The sequence below is a fragment of the Caloenas nicobarica genome, chromosome 18 (assembly GCF_036013445.1).
Source record: "Caloenas nicobarica isolate bCalNic1 chromosome 18, bCalNic1.hap1, whole genome shotgun sequence".
NCBI classification, from domain to species: domain Eukaryota; kingdom Metazoa; phylum Chordata; class Aves; order Columbiformes; family Columbidae; genus Caloenas; species Caloenas nicobarica.
This window is the reverse complement of record NC_088262.1, coordinates 12,366,971-12,385,856: the sequence shown is the minus strand read 5'-3', so window position 1 is coordinate 12,385,856 and position 18,886 is coordinate 12,366,971. Positions and strand designations below refer to the sequence as shown.

The window sequence follows — 18,886 nt, the reverse complement described above, 5'->3', positions numbered from 1 at the left end:
TCATGCAATTAGCGCAGGTTAAAGAACAGCTGGTTTATTCCTTCTGCTAAAACGTGTAGTGATGGAGGGACGACTGTGAGTGCTCACTTGGAAATGACAGTTTTTCCCTGATATTCATTGGTAAAGATCGTAGCTTATGCTTTCTGATTTGATGAACTGCTGCCCCAATTTCACGAGAGGGCCTATAAGCAGGATTATCTGTGTTTCAGGGTGTGTGGGGGAGCCCAGGTGGGTGTGCGGCAGCGGCTGGTCACCGTTGTCCCCAGTGTGGGGTGAAGCTCTGACCAGGGGACAGGGATTCTCTAAAGCATGACTGAATTGGGAAAGGGTATAATAGCAGTGTTTAGTGTCCCAAGCGGTTTTGGTTTTGTTTTTTTTAAGAGAGAAACATAATGGCCTCAGCCAGGCCATTGAATCTGATCCTTTGTGCTCACGAAGATTCGTACAATGCGTCTATCAATTAATATCCATTTGGGTTGCAGAATTATTTGGGTTGGGAATGAGGCAGCAAGAGTTCATTGTCCTTTCAAAGAAAAGATGAAAACATCTGTAACTTTCTCCCAGCCCACATGGAAAGAGCAGACATTGGAGCCTGTACGACCAGATATCCTAAAACTGAACTCTTCCCAAGTGAAAAAGGGCAGATCTTTCTCATTTGCCTTGAGATAGATAACAGGGTAGAGATGGCAGAGCTTCGCGTTGTGGTTTGTTAAAACTGGGCTTGTAAACTAAAAAGTTTGTGGCTTTTTGGTGTTCTGATAAAATGCAGGAAGCTTCTGTAGACCAGTGAATTTGCAGGTAGAAGAGGCACGTCTTGGATAATATATTCAGTTGATACTTGTCAGAAAGATCTCTGCCTTTTTACCGTGATGTGGAACAACAGATTAGTATCAGTGTGCTAAGAACTGAGTTTAACAAATGACAAAAATAGCTTATGGCTTTCCTAGTTAAAAATTAGGAAAAATAAAATCCCTGGACTAGAAGTACCTTTTGTAGTATCAGTGCATTTTTTTTAAGTGGGATGTTATAAGTTGGGCAATTAAGAATAATGATTTTGAGAAAGCACACACAGAGCTAGAGGTAATTTTTTGCCCTGTCCGTAGTCACATTCTTTCTTTTTTTAATTTTTGAAACAGAGATGTTTGGCTAGAGAAGAAGTTGTGTGATGTCTGAACTCTTGCTGCCGCTGCCGTACGGTGCCGTGCTGCCTCGTTCCCACCTGAGAGCGATCCAGCTTCTGCAAACAGTTGCAGCAGAAGCACAATGAGCACCACTAATCTCTTCAGTTTGATAAACCGTGTATTTGTGTAGCTTGATAAAGTGGAGGCTTAAGGTTTCCTTCCTGCGCTGGAGTTCGTCACGCTGAAATTCAGAACTTGTGCATCGAGATCAAACCAGTATTTAGCCACGGTCTCCTGAAGTGTTGTACAGACACGTTGCTTAGTGGCGCTAAACCCTCAGCTTTGTGCAGCTTGTGCCAATTAATCACTTTTGGTCCTTCCAACAAATGAGCTGTAGAAAGGAGAAAATCATAGAGGAGCGGAGCAGCTGTGTAAGGGCTCCCTCTGTATAACAGCCTTTCCTTGCTCTGCAAAAATTCGCGGGCACAGAGCCACGCTAAACAGTCGGTGTTCAGCCACATCTGCAGAAAATCCTTGGGAGGGCATGTGGAAAGTTGGCACAAGTTTGGGTGGAAGGAAATGGGAAGAAAGAAAATCATTAGCTCAGGCTAACCAGGATTCGTAGACTTGAGGTCGTGTTATCTGTGGAAGCCCTTCTTTCCACCCTTTCTGTTATTTTAACCACTTCTCTGAGTAATCTGAACTTTTTCCATGACTGCAGACCTGGAATGGAGTATTTTTGAGCCATCAACTCGAGAGACTTTTTTCTCTGCTTTTGGTCTGTTTCAAACTTCTGGGCAGGTAGGACGCAAATAATTCCAGTAATATCGGAGGAATGCCTTCACCGCAGTCCTTCTGATTGCTGGGATCGCTCAGCACTGAACATGCTGTTAGATGATGTATTCCTCTTGCTAATTTAGTCAATTTACCATTGATTCCAGTAGAGCTTGATGAAGTATGTCAGCTGGAGATTAGTCCCAGGTGCCTGGGTTGACCTCAGCTTTATCAGCTGCTTTCAATACTGGAGCCATGAAGCACTTGCAAGTTTTCTGGCTCCTCCCATGATTGATAGACCAATTCTAAAGTGGCTTTCCTCCCCGTTTGTGATCCAAGAGGATAATGCCATGCAGCTGTCCACAGCGTGGTGCTCTTGTGGTGAACACTGTGATCTCTGTTGGCTTATTACCAACCTGAATGTTTGTTAAAATGGCAGTTGTGTTTTACAGGCTTGACAGCTCCCTCATTCTCATGGTTCTGCATTTTCCTCTTCTCTAAATACCTTGAGCAGAATTAAACAAGTATCTTAACGCTCAGGTGAGACTGAATTATTTTAGAAGAGGTTTAACAGCAGGCGTACAGAGCCGAGAAGACTGGCAATACCTGTTGGCTGGTGGAAATGAGCTTGTAGCAGTTGGCAGAGGTGGTTGGTTGTTCCGAGTGTGGTTTTGATGAACTTCCCTGGAGTTCTTGTCAGCCCCTGGGTGTATAGGGGCTTTATGAGCCCTCCTGGTGTGTTCCCATGCTGGCACTGATCTCCATCACCCGGGTGTGGGCATCTTCCTTAGGGCTATACATTAAGATTGTTCAAAAGATTGTGTGAGCTCCTAGCCCCATCTGAGGCTAAGAGAACCCTTCATGTGTTTAGGGGCCAGGGCTTGACCAGTGAAATTTTCTTTAAATTTTGCATCTGCTGCTGCATGACCTTGGGGTTCTGCAGAGGTTATTGATGAGGAGGAGCTCATGGAGCTTATTTGGAGACTGAAGACAGGATTAGGTTGGCCTGTCTGGGAGAAGGATGCTTGTCAACCTTCTACACTGCATTTTCATATTAAAAAAAAAAAAAAAAAGGAACAACAAAGCCGTCTTCCTTTGAAGGGTGAGGTTAATGGCAGGGGATGAGCTCTGTACGGTGTCGGTCCCGCTGAGGAAACCCTCTGGAGCAGGACCGGTCACCGGTCTGTGTGTCTGTCCCACCTGAGTGGCTCTGCCCCTTCATAACATGAGTGAGACTGGAAGGAAAGGAACAAACCACTAAAGCTTGAATCACTGAAGTCAGCATCGCATCAGCATGTTGAGCTATACTCCCTTTTTGCTCCTCAAACTGCAGCCCATGTAATATATTTTTGGGCTCCAGCTATGCAAGAACACTGCTGGTCATTTTTTCCAGTCTTCCTTGATCTGCTTCGAAACCCAGAGCACTTAATCTCCAGTTGTTGAATAATTCTCAATTGGAAGGACCGTGGCAGCAATGAAGTGTTTCACTAACTTTTAAACTTTTTAATGTGAAAAATGTGGGATGTTCCAGTGGGTTGGAAATAGTGTTACAGTTAACACTTCGGGAATAGTTCAATCCTGCTTTTTTGGATTGAATGTTCTTTAATTTGAGTAGGAATGAGTTTATACATGCCGTGCAGCCTGCTAGACGTCTCAGGAATGTCAGTATTTCTTTCTTTGAAGGTGCTCGCAGCGGAATGGGTCGATTCTGCTCAGCCTCACTCCCAGCAAAGCCGACCAATTTGGTGATTTTTCTTCTGGGAACAAAATGACATTGCCCATTTATAACCATCGCTTTCAATCGCCTCGGAGCTGGGGCTGTCTCCTAGGCAGGTTTTGAGAAATGAGTTGGTGTGGTTTTTGTGTTTTTTGTTTTTTTTTTTCTTTCGGAGATGCTTGGGAAACTTGTGCCAGGACTCCCAAGTGCCGGGGCCTTTGTCCAGGAGTAAGGTCTCACAGGGTTATCCATCCGCGGGGAGCCGCATCCGTCCCGGCCCCGCTCCGTCACAGGGACGTTCCAGCCCCATCCCAGGGACGTTCCAGCCCTGTCCCGGCCCCGCTCCATCCCAGGGACGTTCCAGCCCCGTCCCGGCCCCGCTCCGTCACAGGGACGTTCCAGCCCCATCCCAGGGACGTTCCAGCCCCGTCCCGGCCCCGCTCCGTCACAGAGACGTTCCAGCCCCATCCCAGGGACGTTCCAGGCCCGTCCCGGCCCCGCTCCGTCACAGGGACGTTCCAGGCCCGTCCCGGCCCTGCTCCGTCACAGGGACGTTCCAGGCCCGTCCCGGCCCCGCTCCGTCACAGGGACGTTCCAGCCCCATCCCAGGGATGTTCCAGGCCCGTCCCCGGCCCCGCTCCGTCACAGGGACGTTCCAGGCCCGTCCCCGGCCCCGCTCCGTCACAGGGACGTTCCAGCCCCATCCCAGGGACGTTCCAGCCCCGTCCCGGCCCCGCTCCGTCACAGAGACGTTCCAGCCCCATCCCAGGGACGTTCCAGGCCCGTCCCGGCCCCGCTCCGTCACAGGGACGTTCCAGGCCCGTCCCGGCCCTGCTCCGTCACAGGGACGTTCCAGGCCCGTCCCCGGCCCCGCTCCGTCACAGGGACGTTCCAGCCCCATCCCAGGGACGTTCCAGCCCCGTCCCGGCCCCGCTCCGTCACAGGGACGTTCCAGCCCTGTCCCGGCCCCGCTCCGTCACAGGGACGTTCCAGCCCCATCCCAGGGACGTTCCAGCCCCGTCCCGGCCCCGCTCCGTCACAGGGACGTTCCAGCGCCGTCGCGCCGGCTGGGCCAGCCCCGATGTCTGGTGGGGCTGACGGATGGCATGTGAGACAGGGGGGTTTATGGGGAGCACCTCTTGTGAGTAAACCCTTAGTAAGCAACGTGCTGGCTTTTCACATCCTCCCACAGGTGCATTAACTGCAGTTACTTTATCCTCTCCAGCCAGGTTGTGAAAATGGATGAGAATTTATTTTTATCCCATAGAAGAAAGGTGCATATTTGGGTTGAGGTGGCTGTGACCCAAGTAGATGAGATGCTCTGTCTCAGTATTTTATTTTATTTTTTTTCAGTGGGTCTAAGGCCTGGTTTTTGGTACCCACAGGGGTTACAGTATGTTACTACCACGGGTCCACAGTTTAAGAAGTGTAGAAGTAGTAATTGTCAAGGAGATCTTAAAGTGACAACAACTGCATGGAGCATGACTTAAGGTGTTGGGGTTTGTTGTTGTCGTTGTTTGGGTTTTTTGTTTATTTGTGGTTTTTTGTTTGTTTTTGAGAAATGGACCCGAAACCTAAGCTAAAAACTGGTGTTTAGTAGCCAAGTGGTGTTTTACGTGGAATCGCTATACCTTCTACTTTAGTATAATTACGGCAACTGATGTATATGTGTAATTAAAGCTGTTGATGTCTATGGAAAAGTATTGCGGTGGTGTACAAACTTGGGAAAAATTAGAGCTACCAAAAGAAAGTAGAGGTGGATATAATGAAGAATTTCTGAAAGCAGTGTTTTGTAAATCCTGCTTAGATGTTTGGATAAAAGGAAAACAAACAAACATGGAGTCTGAATTAGCTTTTGTCCTTTCATTTTCTGTTACAAGTTTGCAGAAAACAAACAGAACAGGAAGAATGGTTTGGTTGGCAGGGGTTTGTTATACAAATATAAGTAGGCTTCCAGTCTCCTAGTGCCCCGGGCTTCCCTAGAGATGGGGAATTTATTATTATTTTATCTACTGGCAGAATTTCCTTGCTTCCTCTCAAGTCTGTAGAAAAATAGTTTAATGACATTGTCCCTATAACTTGAAGATTTTGGGGGAAGTTTTGATAGCCTGGCCTAAAAGTCCTCTGGATTTGTGCTGCTGGAGCGATGGGATTTTGGATTTGAGCAGAAATCAGAGCTGACCAAGGGCTGAGGAGGCAGTGCTGCGGCAGTGCTGCGGCGGGCGCGGGGTGCGTGGCCGTGTCGGACGTCACATTTTATCATTCTTACAAGCGGGTTTGTTGATTTGGTTTTTTGTGTGGGTTTTTTTTTTTTTAAATATTAATTTCCATTTGATAACTAGGTGACTGTGCTGGTCTGCTTTGGATGCGTTAAATAAAAGGAAAGGTCACTTGTTGGGAGGAAAGGGGAGGAACAAATGACCTGGCTTCACTCTCCAGTGCTTCTAGTGAAGGAGACGAGTATCTCCTTCCAGATAACTGGAGAAGGATACTCGAAATACTATATCATGTGAATATAGTTATTGCCTGCCTTATATCACTGCGAGTTCTCAACACATCTGGACTGAGAGTAGTTCCAGTAACATTAAAACATACTATTTTGGTTGGCACACTGATGCTGGGGTATATGCCAATTAGTAATGGCTCTTGGAAACAGGCTGCTTTAAACCTCTCCCCAAACTATTCCCCAGAGAAATTATTCAATTAAGTACAGCTAGAATTAATGTCCATGGGTTTTGTTTGAATAAAACAAAATAAGAAGCTGGAAAAAAGGAAAACTTCTCAGTGTGTGCTTTTAAAATAACAGCTCCAACTAATAACTGTGTTTTCTGGAATCGATACCGCTGTTTGTTTTCTCCTCCGTAGCTGTGGATGATCCGATGCGCTGGATGCTGGGCTAGACACCAAAGCTGCTCCATCGCTCCCTCCTCAGCCAGACAGAAAGGGGCGAGAAAATATAATGAAAGGCTCAGAGGTCGCGATCATCTCCTCACATCAAGATTACAGGAAGATCATCTCCTCGGCAATTAATGTCACAGGCAAAACAGGCTCGACTTGGGAAAATTTATTGGGATAATTTATTACCAATCAAATCAGAGTAGGGTAATGAGAAAAACAAAACAAAACAAGAAACAACCAAATCTTGAGACACCTTCCCCCCATCCCTCTCTTCTTCCCAGGCTCAATTTCACTCCCGATTTCTCTCCCTCCTCCCTGCCAGCGATACAGGGGGACGGGGAATGGGGGTTGTGGTCGGTTCATCAGACGTCTCTGCTGCTCCTTCCTCCTCAGGGGAGGACTCCTCACACTCCTCCCTGCTCCAGGTCCCTTCCACAGGAGACAGTTCTCCAACATCAGTCCTTCCCGTGGGATGCAGTTCTTCATGAACTGCTCCAGCCTGGGTCCCTTCCACAGGTTGCAGGTGGAGATCTGCTCCACTGTGGACCTGCATGGGCTGCAGGGGGATTTCTGCTCCCACGTGGACCTCTGTGGGCTGCAGGGGACAGCCGGCCTCACCATGGTCTACACTCGGGCTGCTGAGAAACCTCTGCTCTGGCACCTGGAGCACCTCTTGCCCTTCCTTCTTCACTGACCTTTGTGTCTGCAGGGCTGTTTCTCTCACATTCTCACTCCTCTTTGGCTGCAGTTGTGCCATTTTTTCCCTCTTCTTAACTACGTTATCCCAGAGGCGCTGCCACCGTTGCTGATGGGCTTGGCCTTGGCCAGTGGTGGGTCCATCTTGGAGCCCACTGGCATTGGCTCTGTTGGATATGGGTGAAGCTTCTAGCAACTTCTCACAGAACCCACCACTGTAGCCACCCCACTATCAGAACCTTGCCACGCAAACCCAGTACGGCCTGGGATGGTTCTTTGTCACTACCATATATTTCAAACACCCATCTGCTGCCTCCGGACCTGCTTTTGAGAGGATGAAGTGTCCAAGTTGGACCCAGATATATTCTTACCTATTTGGGGATGGATGAGTGAGGCTGCTTGGCTGCAATGTGAAAGGTGTGTGGTGGAAACAGCGGCCCTGGGCAAGCCCTCTTAGTCCTTGGAGCAGACAGCGAAGTTTTCTGGAGGAGAACAAATAACTCCCTCTTGTTTCAGCAAGTGTTAGCCTTGAAGATGCTGAAGGTTTGGGGATCCGGTGGGAAAGGGTTATGGTGAAGGCATGGGCTGGTCCTTGGCCTTCTGAGCCGGGCACTTGGGCTGCTCTTCCCTTCCCAAAGGCCAGGCGGAGGTCACAGCACTCTGGAGCAGTTTGTTCTTTCCAGTCTGTGCACTTTTCACTGTTGTCAGGAACTCGGGGAACCAGAAGTAATCCTGATCTTGAAGGAGATGTTCGTCTGCGAGGATCCCTCGGGGCAGAGAGCTGGCCTGTCCGTGGGGTGTGTTGGGTGAAGGAGAAGGTTCCGCTGCCACAGCTGATGCATCGAGTGCCTCAGGCTGTAATAACCTGAGCACAGAGGGGTGGCTGGAGCTGGTCACGTCTGCGTGGGGCTAGAAGAGCTGTCCTGCCCTGCCCTGCTTTGCCTGGCCATCCCACAGCCCAGCTCCCTGCTCTTCATCTCCATCGCCTGGAGTGAGCGACATCTTTGTGCTGCCTGGACCGCAGCAGCGGGAGGTGAGATCCCCTCTTGCCTCCCTGTAGCACTGGGACTGCTCCGGACACACGGCACATTGTAAAGCACGTTCCCAGCAGGAGGCCAGAAGAGGTCTTCTGAACCTGACTGTCTCCAAGGACCATCGAGGTCCCATAAATTAGAAGAGTTAAAGAGTGATCCAGCTGAAACACAGAGGAACAAGTTGGTTTGCTCTCCTGGAGAAGTTAGCTTTTTTTTTTTTTTAATACTTACATGAAGTTCTGCCAACAAAGAGATTAAACATCACCAGTTAAATTTGGGAAGGTCGGGTTGGGGAAATCTTGGTCTTTGCTTGACGTGCAAAACTCATCACAGCAGAAAGTGTCAGTGTCCCAGTGTCCTAAGCCAGTGGGATTTGGGGTATTACCTTGGGGTGGAAGAGCGAGGAGAAGGCATGGGGAGCTGCACACGGCCAGCAGCGACCAAGAGAAGTTGTGATTCTTGGCTTTGTGGTTTTTACTGTGTTTTTCTCTTTTCACTCTGCCTTGACATTGCAGCTGGCATATCGTGCTAAGGTTCTTTAGGTTTCTGATGTACTTACATTAGTTGCAATCTTCATTTCATACCACTGGCATTTCGAACAATGCCTGCTTTCTTGTTAAAATGTAATTATGGTGTTTGGACGTATAGAGGTTGGCATTCAATATATGATTCATTTCTTTGGTATCTAGTTCTTCTCCTGAGGCACCAGAGACCTGAAGCAGAGAGGGAAAGCCTGCTGGCTTCTCCGCTGAATTCCAGCCTTATTGTACTTTAACATAGCATAAAATGTTATGGATTTTAGTTGTCTATATGTTTTTCTTAAGGCCAACTGCAGTCTTCCATGACTCACAGTGGGGTATACCCTGGAGATGCATTACTCATCGATAAATGCTATTGAGTGATCTATAAATTTAAATCCATGGAAAATCCAAACAACTCCAAGGAAATGTCTGGTCAGCAACACCATTCTGCTAAATTGCAACTAAACCCCAGATTTGTTTCTCTCTGCCTGTGCTGTATTTCGTGTGGCCATTTTCACTTGACTTTTGGGTTTCTTGTTCCATAGACAAAATGAGTATGACTCAAAGACGGAATTGCCAAAACCAAATGAGGCTTTTTGTGTGTTTTAAATAAAACAAAAAAATCAATTAGTAGAGAGTCATGTATAAAAGCAGAACTCTGGCCTGTTCTACATCATGGGGAGAGATGTTCATCCTTCATAGGGTCTCTGTGAGTTAAGGAGAATGATTAAATAAAAAATACCATGCTTTGGGAATGCTGGTGCACCTGCATAGGGCAGGGGTGGGAACGGGGAGACCTGTAGGATGGGAAGGCAACCAGATCGTTTTCCTGCTCTTGAGTGGAGAAAGAGTAGGAAAAAACCCCCATGGTTTCTTGTAAAATAAACCATGTCGTTCCTCAAAATGTCCCGTCTCTCCAGCTCCGCCACCGCCTGGCTTTCACTCCCTGCTTTGTGTGTCCACATACCGGGTTCCTTTCTCCCAAGATCCTCAACGGGAGAAGCAGCAGGGAGGGCTCCAGGATTTGGTGGCTGGGTTGGTGGTGAAGAGAGCAGGAGCAACCAGAACCACTGGGTAGGATAATTTCTTCCATGTCTGTGTGCTGCGCTTCATGTTGTGACTTCTCATCTCCCAAGTTACGCTTTTTTTGGTTAAAACATGCAGTGCTGATGGATGTGCCATAACTCTGGCATAACTTGCTGCTGTTTAGTCCCTGCAGAGGAAGATGCAATATTAATTTTGTGTCTGTAGAATGATCTCATGGCCTAGCAGCTGACGGCTCCGGTGTTCAGTGTTGCTGGGGCACTGGCACCGGGGGCAGAAAGGGAGGAAGGATGTGGTGGCTGAACGGGCTGGAAAAGGGGCTTTTGCTCTCTGGAGACGTGCGGGCTTCTTGTTTTGTTGTTAAAATTGAGAATTTAATTTGCAAGCCGAAAACTGGTCATTCGCTTCATGCTGCTCGGGGGTGTGTTTCAGCATAAAGAGCATCACCACGGAGGTGAGGCACGGAAGGTCCGGGCATGCAGAGCGCTCTGGGGTGTGCTGGTTTTATCATCTGCCAAAGGGTTTTCCAGCAGAAACCATTCCCTTGGAAAACTTTGGACCAGCTGTAGAAAGACTTGATGGCTGAGTTGCCACAGAGGATGGGACTGCCAGAGAAGCCCCATTTCGGACCTGCGGGAAGGTTGTTAGAAATGTCAACAGAGACGCTGGGAAGATGGGGAAGGCAGCTGGTGGATGTGATGGAGGAGCTGTGGGCTCCAGGTTGTGCCGCTCAACGGGACTGCGAGCAAAGCCATGCCTGAAGCTGGCAGCAGTTTTGAGGGGGAATAGGGGGAAAAAAGCAAAAGGATCCACTTGGACGCAGCTCCAGCACCTGGTGTGGGTTCAGCGCAGGGTTGGCTTTCCCGTCCCGTGATGTACGGCCCGTCCCGGAGACATGACTTACGGCTTCAACGGGTGGGATTCCCGTCTCAAGGGAGGCTCTGAAATTATCCGTGCCGTGGCTGGAGAGAACCAGAACCAGGTTTGTAGGGAAGGCATCGGTGTTTTTAGGAATTAAAACAGGATGTTTCTGATTTTCTTTGTAATGGTAAAATCTTCAAAGGAAAAAGGATATGAAGAATGAGCTTTTCTTCTGAGGAATTCCTAAGATTACATATTTCTCCTGCTCAATTTTTTATCATCTGTCTTCTATTGGTGTCCTTTGCATAAATTTTTCTAGCTATTAGCAGATGTGATTTAAAAGAGATATATAATTACACCATGCTGCTACCAGGTTGTTGTTCCACTGCAATTTCAGGGAAGGTTTTTCCGTTCTGATAGTCACTTTTAGCAGAGTCCTTCTGAATACACACGTGCACATGGATGGACCCCAAAAAGCGGCAGCAGCAAAATATGATGATACTCTGACTTATAATGCAAATATTTAATTCAGAGATGTTATAAAGATAATTTTTCTCTGCCTTTAATGTATCATTTGATTAATTCACATCTCTGAATAATTGTGTACTGATCTGGATCATAGAATCACAGAACAGTTTGGGTTGCAGGGCCCTCCCCAGCTCCCCCAGTGCCCCCCTGCCACGAGCAGGGACATCTGCACCAGCTCAGGTTGCTCAGAGCCCCGTCCAGCCTGGCCTGGGATGTCTCCAGGGATGGTTCAGCCACCACCTCTCTGGCCAACCTGGGCCAGGCTCTCACCACGCTCGTCATAAAATGGATTTTTGATTCTTTAAAAGCCGACTGTGCCATTGGTAGCGCTTCCACTTGCTGTGGCCAATGGAGCAATTTCATGAGCGTTTTTTTCCAATGCTTTTGGTTCGGCTGCAGCTTAGAAGCCTTAATTTTCTGGCTGTAATAGCTGATACAGTGACAAGTTCAGACCTGATTCAATTATTTTTGTATTTGTTTTTGTGGGCAAAAATATGTTTTAAGTCTAATGCAAAATAGTAAACAAACCCAACATTTGTTTGGTGTTTGTTTTTTTTAAGAAAATAAAGAGCAGGACCTGTTCCTCGCTTTGCTCAGGCTGTCCCCAGTGAACGCCTCTCTCCTCCCCAGCAGCAGGAGCCAGAACTGATGCTGGAACCGCAGCGGCTGCTGTTTCCAGCCTCTCTCACCTCTTTGACCCGCCTGCTCCGCGTTGCTCCAAAACACACATTGCCTGAGATCAAAAACTGCTGCTGTGGGTTATTTAACAACAACAACAAATCAAATATTTCAGAATATATCCACCTACATTTTTTTCTGTCGTCTGTTTGCTTCACTGTTTCCTCATTGAGTATTTTTTTGGCTTGTGAAGCCCCTGCCAGGAATTCCCCCGCGTTCCCCGAGCTGCTGCCCCTGCCCGCTCCATCGCAGCTCCCGGAGCCGGAGGAGCAAGGGCAGGAGCAGACGGGCTTCCGTCCACAAAATTGTGCCCTTCCAATACTTTTGTCCCGATTTAAGGTGTACATGTCTCGATCTCAAATATGTAAAGCCCACTGCTGGTTTTGCCATGTGATATATACCAGGCTTCTGAAGAAACCCTGCCCTTTTGAGGGCTCCGGCCTGAATTTTATAGCCTTGATCACCTGCAAAAGTATCCAGATTGGTAGAGACGGGTTTTTGTTTTGCTGCTGCATCACCGCAGGGATGAGGTGAGGAAAAATGGTGATGCCCACACATCCTTTGCCTTCCTGTCGGAACGCTCCGCTCTCCTGCTTGGCGTTTGGCTGCCAGTGTTTGGCTGATGGCTGTCACCCCGGCAAAGGGACACGCACGGGGACCAGCAGGGCTCGTGACACCGGTTTGCACGCAGAAGTCCCTGCTGGTACAGGAGGCCCTGCCTGAGCTCATCCCCAACCTTCAAACTTCTGCCACTTCAGCTGGGTTTAAATTTCTGAGATTTTCCTACAAGGGTGTGCGGTAGGTTTTATCTTCTGCTTCAAGATGCTGCTTCACCGCAGACAGACCTCGGCTCGGTTTGTGTGAGCGGTGTCAATGTGGTTCGCAGTGCAGCGTTACAGAAACGTCCTTTGTAAGGTCACCGGTCCCCCCCAGCAGCCAGCCTGCTCTTCCCTTCTGCTGCCTCGCAACGGGGAGCCACCGTCCTTCACCTTTTTTAAGTTTCGGTTTTCTTTTTTAACTTGCTCACTGCATAGCCAAGCAAACAGGAGAGGATAGAAAACGTAGTTGCCAGCACGAGGGGACTGGCAGGTGGGTTGTGTGTCAGAAGGGCTGGTCCGTGGGAGCTGGTGTAGGATTGTTGCTGCTCTCAGGGCTTTCTTAGCCCCGGAGTTACTCTTCTCTGGCAGCAGCTCTGCTTTTCTTAAAAATTCGTTGCTAGTTTTCATGTGGACACGGCGAAATGCTTCTCCCAAGCTGTACGGACCAGTTTTGGGGTTCAGAAATGGCTCCTGCTTGTGCCAGGAGACGGGAGAGGAGAGGGAGGCTCTAGAACTGATCCTCATCGCGCTGCCTTGGGCTGCGAAACGATGACAGAACATTCCCCTGCTCGCGTTTGTTCTTACTTAGTTACAGCTTGTTCACCAGGATGTTTTTCAAGGAGGGTCTGGTCGGTGTTGGCAAAGGAAAGTCTCTTGTTTCCCAAGCTTGCTTATCGCTTTGTCCTTGACAGCGATGGGAACTTTCGGCACATTTTTTTGCATTTCGAGGCAAACATGAGAACGTCTGCATTGCAGGCAGCATTGTCCTGGTTTTCCTGTATGCTGAATCACGCAAGACAGATAAAATTTCCCCAAAATGTTGTTGCCTTTCCAGATGTTGGACGTGGGAACGTTGGGTGGGAGGGGGAGGAGAACTAATATCCGAAATATGAGCCGAACAAACCTTGCAGTTCAACTAAAATACCTGCCGTCGCTTGGGAAAATGTGTTTAGGTGTAGGATGAAGAAGAAAATTTTGAGTATTATAAACAATTACACAAATATGTGAGTTTTTGTCTGGAATGGAGCAGTGTTGGGGAGATGCTGCTTATCCACGGGAGAGTGAATGGTTTAGATCTATAGGATCTAGATCTATAGGATAAAGCTGAGGCTGTGCTCACAGAGCAGTTGATGTTTGCCCTCTGCCCTCCCTTCATGCAAATACTTCGATGGTTTAGGCTGAGGAATGTGAATCGGGAGTCCATGTTTTAAGAAAGACGTGTATTTTCTAAGTGCAGGAGTTCTTAGATGCTGATATCATTTTACACAGGGATTCGCTGGAGATGATAGAGTGCTTAAAAAGCATATGTTAGAAGGATGATGCTTGAATCTCCCAGCTCTCCGGGAAAGTAAAACCTCCGTGCTACACATGCCTTTGAAAATGTCCTTTGTGTCTTCAGAACTTAGATTATTTTTTATTTGTGTTTTTTTTGTTATCCGTATGTCTGATCAGACTGGTTTTCTCTCTGTATCTGGAGCTATGCCCGCTACTTGGAAAGATTTGAGGACGTAAGCACCGTTACAACTAAACATCTTTTGCTGCAGGAAGGTGCATTGCGGAGGATAGTGAATGTAAAAGCGCTGGTACAAAAGCCATGGGCAGCAGAGGTGTTCAGGTGTCCCTGGGGAGCTGCAAAAACTAATAGCACATCTTGGCAGCACCTTGCAAGAGCAAGGTTTTCTTCTAGGGGCACAGGGAAGATTTGGAAGTGCAAGGAGTGCCCTCTTTAGTGTCATCCCATTTCCTAGTAGAGATATTTGGGAAATCTCTCATTTGAAGGAATACAGTCAAAACAATAAAGGTTAATTAATAAGGGCCCTGCCCTGTTGGTTGGGCTTGGTTCTTCAACCCTCAGCCAACATGCATGCAGGGTTCTGATGCATAAAAATGAACAGAATATTAGTATAACTTGCTAACTGAGCACTGTGTGCTCTAACTTTTGCTTGTGTTCTGTTAAGCCTGGGGGTGTTGGCAGCACAGAGATGCGGTGCTGGGCTGTGCCGGGCACGGGCGGGTTGCGAGTGCAGCCCCTGACGAGATCGATTAAACCAGGGATGGAAGAGCTACAGGTGTAACCAGAGCAAGATGCTTTGCAATAGCATTGGGGTTTGGTTGCTGTCCTCCTCCTGGTTTATCATGCACACAAAAGCCATTCCCTACCTGCAGAGCAGAAAGCAACTCCAAGGCGGTGTGTTCACACACCCAGCAAGAAGCGCTGGCTGCGTGTTTTGAGAAAATTAGAGCGTAACAGTCAGCAAGAAGGAAATCTGGTGCCTGAATGTGGCTTTCAGTTTAAGGTGTTAAAAAACCCCAACCCAACGACCGCTCTTGGCATAAGCCTTGTACCTGGTCCCATTTCCCTGGCAAATTAAAGTCATCAGTAGCCCGAGATTGAGGGTGGGTTGGCTTGAAATGTTCCTTCCCTTCCATTAAAAACACATGTAGAAGAAATTTTACTCACTTTCCTTTTCGCAGGGGTTCATTTGGGCTGCAAGCACAACTGCCACCCGTACAGCTCCGGAATTGAACCAGGGCGGATTTGTGTCCGCCGTGGTCGCTTGGTTGGGACCGCACGGAATGCTCTCAAAAGCGTTTATGAGATGGTGATTCTGAGTGTGTTTTAATGACTGCGTAATGACCAAATGTTGAGATGCTCTGTTCCAGGAAGTAAAATTTCAGATTTCCTATAGCATGTGCACTAATTCTCTTACTTTAGCTAGTATTGTGTGGCTGCCATCATCTCATTCTCTCTGGCTACCTAGACTGATCCTGCTGTTTCTGTATTTTTTTCCTCTGCTCTTTCAGTGGAGGAGTGCACTGAATCAGAAGTTGAAGTCTCTTGTGTAGTTTTGTCCCAGGATTTGGACCTTTTTGATGCATGTGGATCCCTGCTCTGTCACACTGGAAGGCAGAAGGATGCAGCTGGTTTCCATTTTGGAGCCTCCAGCAGGCGCGTGCTTGTTGAGCAGCGATGCCGCGGGGCTCGGAGATTAATGCTCGTGTTTCTCTTTCCCCAGAGATCATCGACGACCTCACGAACCTGGTTGAGAACACGGATGACAAGCTTCGCAACCAGACGCGGCATGTGAAGATGGTGGATAAGAAATCAACGTCCTGTGGTAGGAAATGGCTTGAGCACAAATCCTGCCCTGTTATTAAACAATGAGAAAGCAGCTTGGCACTCAGAGGTGGTGCGCAAAGCACTCCCCCCGAGGACAGCTTCTTTGAAAAGTCAGAAAAACCCAACCTCTCCAAACTTCTTCCGCTGATGTTGCGGGTTTGACTCGCTGTGCGTGCTGCGTGTTGATACAGTTAATTTCCTTAAGCCCTTCGACTCCAGCATTGCATAATATTCTGGTTGGAAATTGCAGAACTGTATGAAATTAAGTGGTATGTGTTAATTAAGTTTAAAAAACCTCGGTAGCTACCAGCTCGGACCAACTGGTCACGGCGGGGAGTGCTGCCGCGGGGGCAGTTCTGGTGGAGTCCTGCAGGAACGTGCGCTCAGCCAGGCGGCGTTCAGAGCTGCCAGGCGTGAAATCCTCGCTGCTGACTCCTCAAGCTACGTGCAAGATGGTAACATGAAACTGGTCTCCCTTTCCATACAGCCAGAGAGAGGTTATACACCTCAAGTGAGTGAATGCAGGTTTCCTCTATAGGATGAAGAGCTGGGGGGTGATTGTCCCTCCCTGTACCAGCACTGGTGTGGCCAGCAGGCCCAGGGCAGCGACCGGCCTGTGCTGGGCTCTGGGGAGGCCAAACCGCGAATCCTGGGGGCAGTTCTGGGCCCCTCACGCCAAGAAAGGCCTTGAGGTGCTGGAGCGAGCTGAGAGAAGGGAACGGAGCTGGTGAGGGGCTGGAGCACAAGGGTGATGGGAGCGGCTGAGGGAGCTGGGGGTTCAGCTGGAGAACAGGAGCTGAGGGGAGACCTTCTGATCTCTGACCTGCCTGAAAGGAGCTTGGAGCCAGGGGGGGTCGGGCTCTGCTCCCCAGGAACAAGCGCCAGGACCAGAGGAAACGGCCCCAAGTTGCGCCAGGGGAGGTTGAGGTTGGATCTGGGGAACAATTTCTTCCCCCAAGGGCTGTGGGGCATTGGAACAGGCTGCCCAGGGCAGTGCTGGAGTCACCATCCCTGGAGGGGTTGGACAGACGGAGATGAGGTTCTCAGGACATGGGGCAGTGCCAGGGGTGGGTTATGGCTGGACTTGGTGATCTTGAGGGGTTTTCCAGCCAAAATGATTCTATGATCCTATGACTGTGGGAGGGTGCTGCAGGTGATGGCAGAAAATTTCCTTGTGTTGGGGGGACGAGCGACTGGGGGATGAAGCCCCTGGGGAGCTGGTGGTGGTGGAACACTTCTGGAGGTAGCGTGTCTGGTTCTGGTGTCCGTGGTTCATTTTTGCCATACTAGAAGACTCAAGATGCTAACAAGAATAATTCATGCTCTCTAGAAATTTGACTTGTAGTCAGAAGTTATTGAAATTTGGCTTATGTAGTTTAGTAAAGAGAAAGTCGAGAGCTGACTTGGTCACGTACCTGTTTCTGGCTGGTGGGAGCTTTTACTCTGATAATTGATGATATAGCACCAAAAGCGACCGAGCTTAAACTGACAATGAGACATTTTTCAAGCACTGACGATGTATTTCAGGGATTTATTTAGTTCTCCAGCAGTGATACCTTTTTGAAAGCTTGGTTGATCTAGGTTGATGAAAATCTGTGGCTTCTTCTGGAGGTTAAAGTTGACGCGTCAGAGACATTTGTCTCCAATTGTTCTCATACCAGCTACAAGTAGAATTAAAGGTATGACTGCAGAGTTCATGACCGACTTTTTTATTTGAGATCTTTAATGTTGACGCAAGCCGGTTTTAATCTCAAAATACTGGCGCTTGAATGGTGCTGAATACCCCGGTGTGCCTTTGGAGTCTCCTCTTAATTCTGTGGTTTCATTTTCTGCACGAATACAGGGAAGCGTGATGCGAAATGCCCACGCAGGGCAGGCAGTGCATCCCGTTTCATACGGGACAGCTGCCCCTTCCCTGGGTATCTCTGCCCCGGTTTAGGTTCCAAATACGAACGCAGCCCCCAGATGATGTTGCTGGATGATGCTCCTGTCCCTTTAACTCTGAAGCCAGTGCTGGGGAATTTGCAGGAGGAGGAGGAGGATGGAGGGCGAAGGCTGGGAGGATCCTGGGCTGGATTCCTGGGGTGACCTCTCTCACCCTTTCCACATTGAAAAACATTTTTCTGCGGGGGGCAGTGAGAAGCGCTGCCCCTGGTGCCTGTTCCCTCTGCTCCGAGAGCTCCGTCTGGGTTTGCATAACAATTTGGGCATGTGTAAACACAGCGTTGCCTCAGATCGCTGCTCCACTCTGCCTAAGCCTGAGTTTTGGAACAATAGTGCTGGAAGACACAAGCTTTAATGGCATTCCTCCCATCCCTTTTCCACCCTTATCCTTGGAGCTGGAAGTTAACTCGTGTATTAAGACCAGAAAAACCCTCCAATTATTCCTTGAACAAAGCCAAGCAGTGGGAAAACTGGCACCTGCTAGGTAATTTTTTAAAAGTGCTTTTTTTTCCCCTCCCCTCCAACATTTCATTTAAATTGATAAAATCTTTAGTAACTCTTTGTTTTCAGTGCTGTTGTTTGGATCGAAAGGGAGGCGAAATGCTCAGTGTTCCTCTCGCCTTCCTCTCTCCCACCCCTTCCCTCCCTGGGCTGCAGACACTTGGTCCCAACCTCCGCGCTGTTCCAGCGTGTGCCTGTTTCCGTGGTTTTGCCTCATTTTTGAAATCATAATGTCTTTTTATTTTTCTGATGATGCCTGTACTGGAGCCACTGGCTGGGGATTCAAGCGGAGCAGCCTGGCGCAAACGGTGGAATAATCACCCTTTAACGAGCAAGAATGCAACGCATTAATGGGTGTGTCTTTGTTAGCAGCCACTATAATAATAGAATCAAAGTCTTGCTGATGAAATCCAACTTTAATCAATATTTCAACGTCTTTCTCTCATGCAAACATCGTTTCAAGCTTTGGTGGGTGTTTCCAGCGCGGTTCGTGCGGCGGCATTGCAGCGACTGCTCCTCCGGCCATGCACAGTCCTGGCAGAAACCTTCAGGTTGTTTCTGGTGGGTTGTTTCATTTGCAGCTTATTTTCGGTGCCATTTCTCTTGCCAACTCCGGAGCTGTTGACAATC

At 48.5% G+C, this 18,886-nt stretch overlaps 1 protein-coding gene across 1 annotated transcript in view; it reads left to right on the top strand.

Annotated features, from left to right (window-relative positions):
- Positions 1-18,886, top strand: part of STX8 (syntaxin 8) — a 101,218-nt gene that overhangs the window by 48,739 nt on the left and 33,593 nt on the right. Inside the window, exon 7 of the mRNA XM_065647932.1 lies at positions 15,708-15,809. Within this exon, the coding sequence (XP_065504004.1) occupies positions 15,708-15,809 (102 nt within the window). The remainder of the gene's footprint in view (positions 1-15,707; positions 15,810-18,886) is intronic.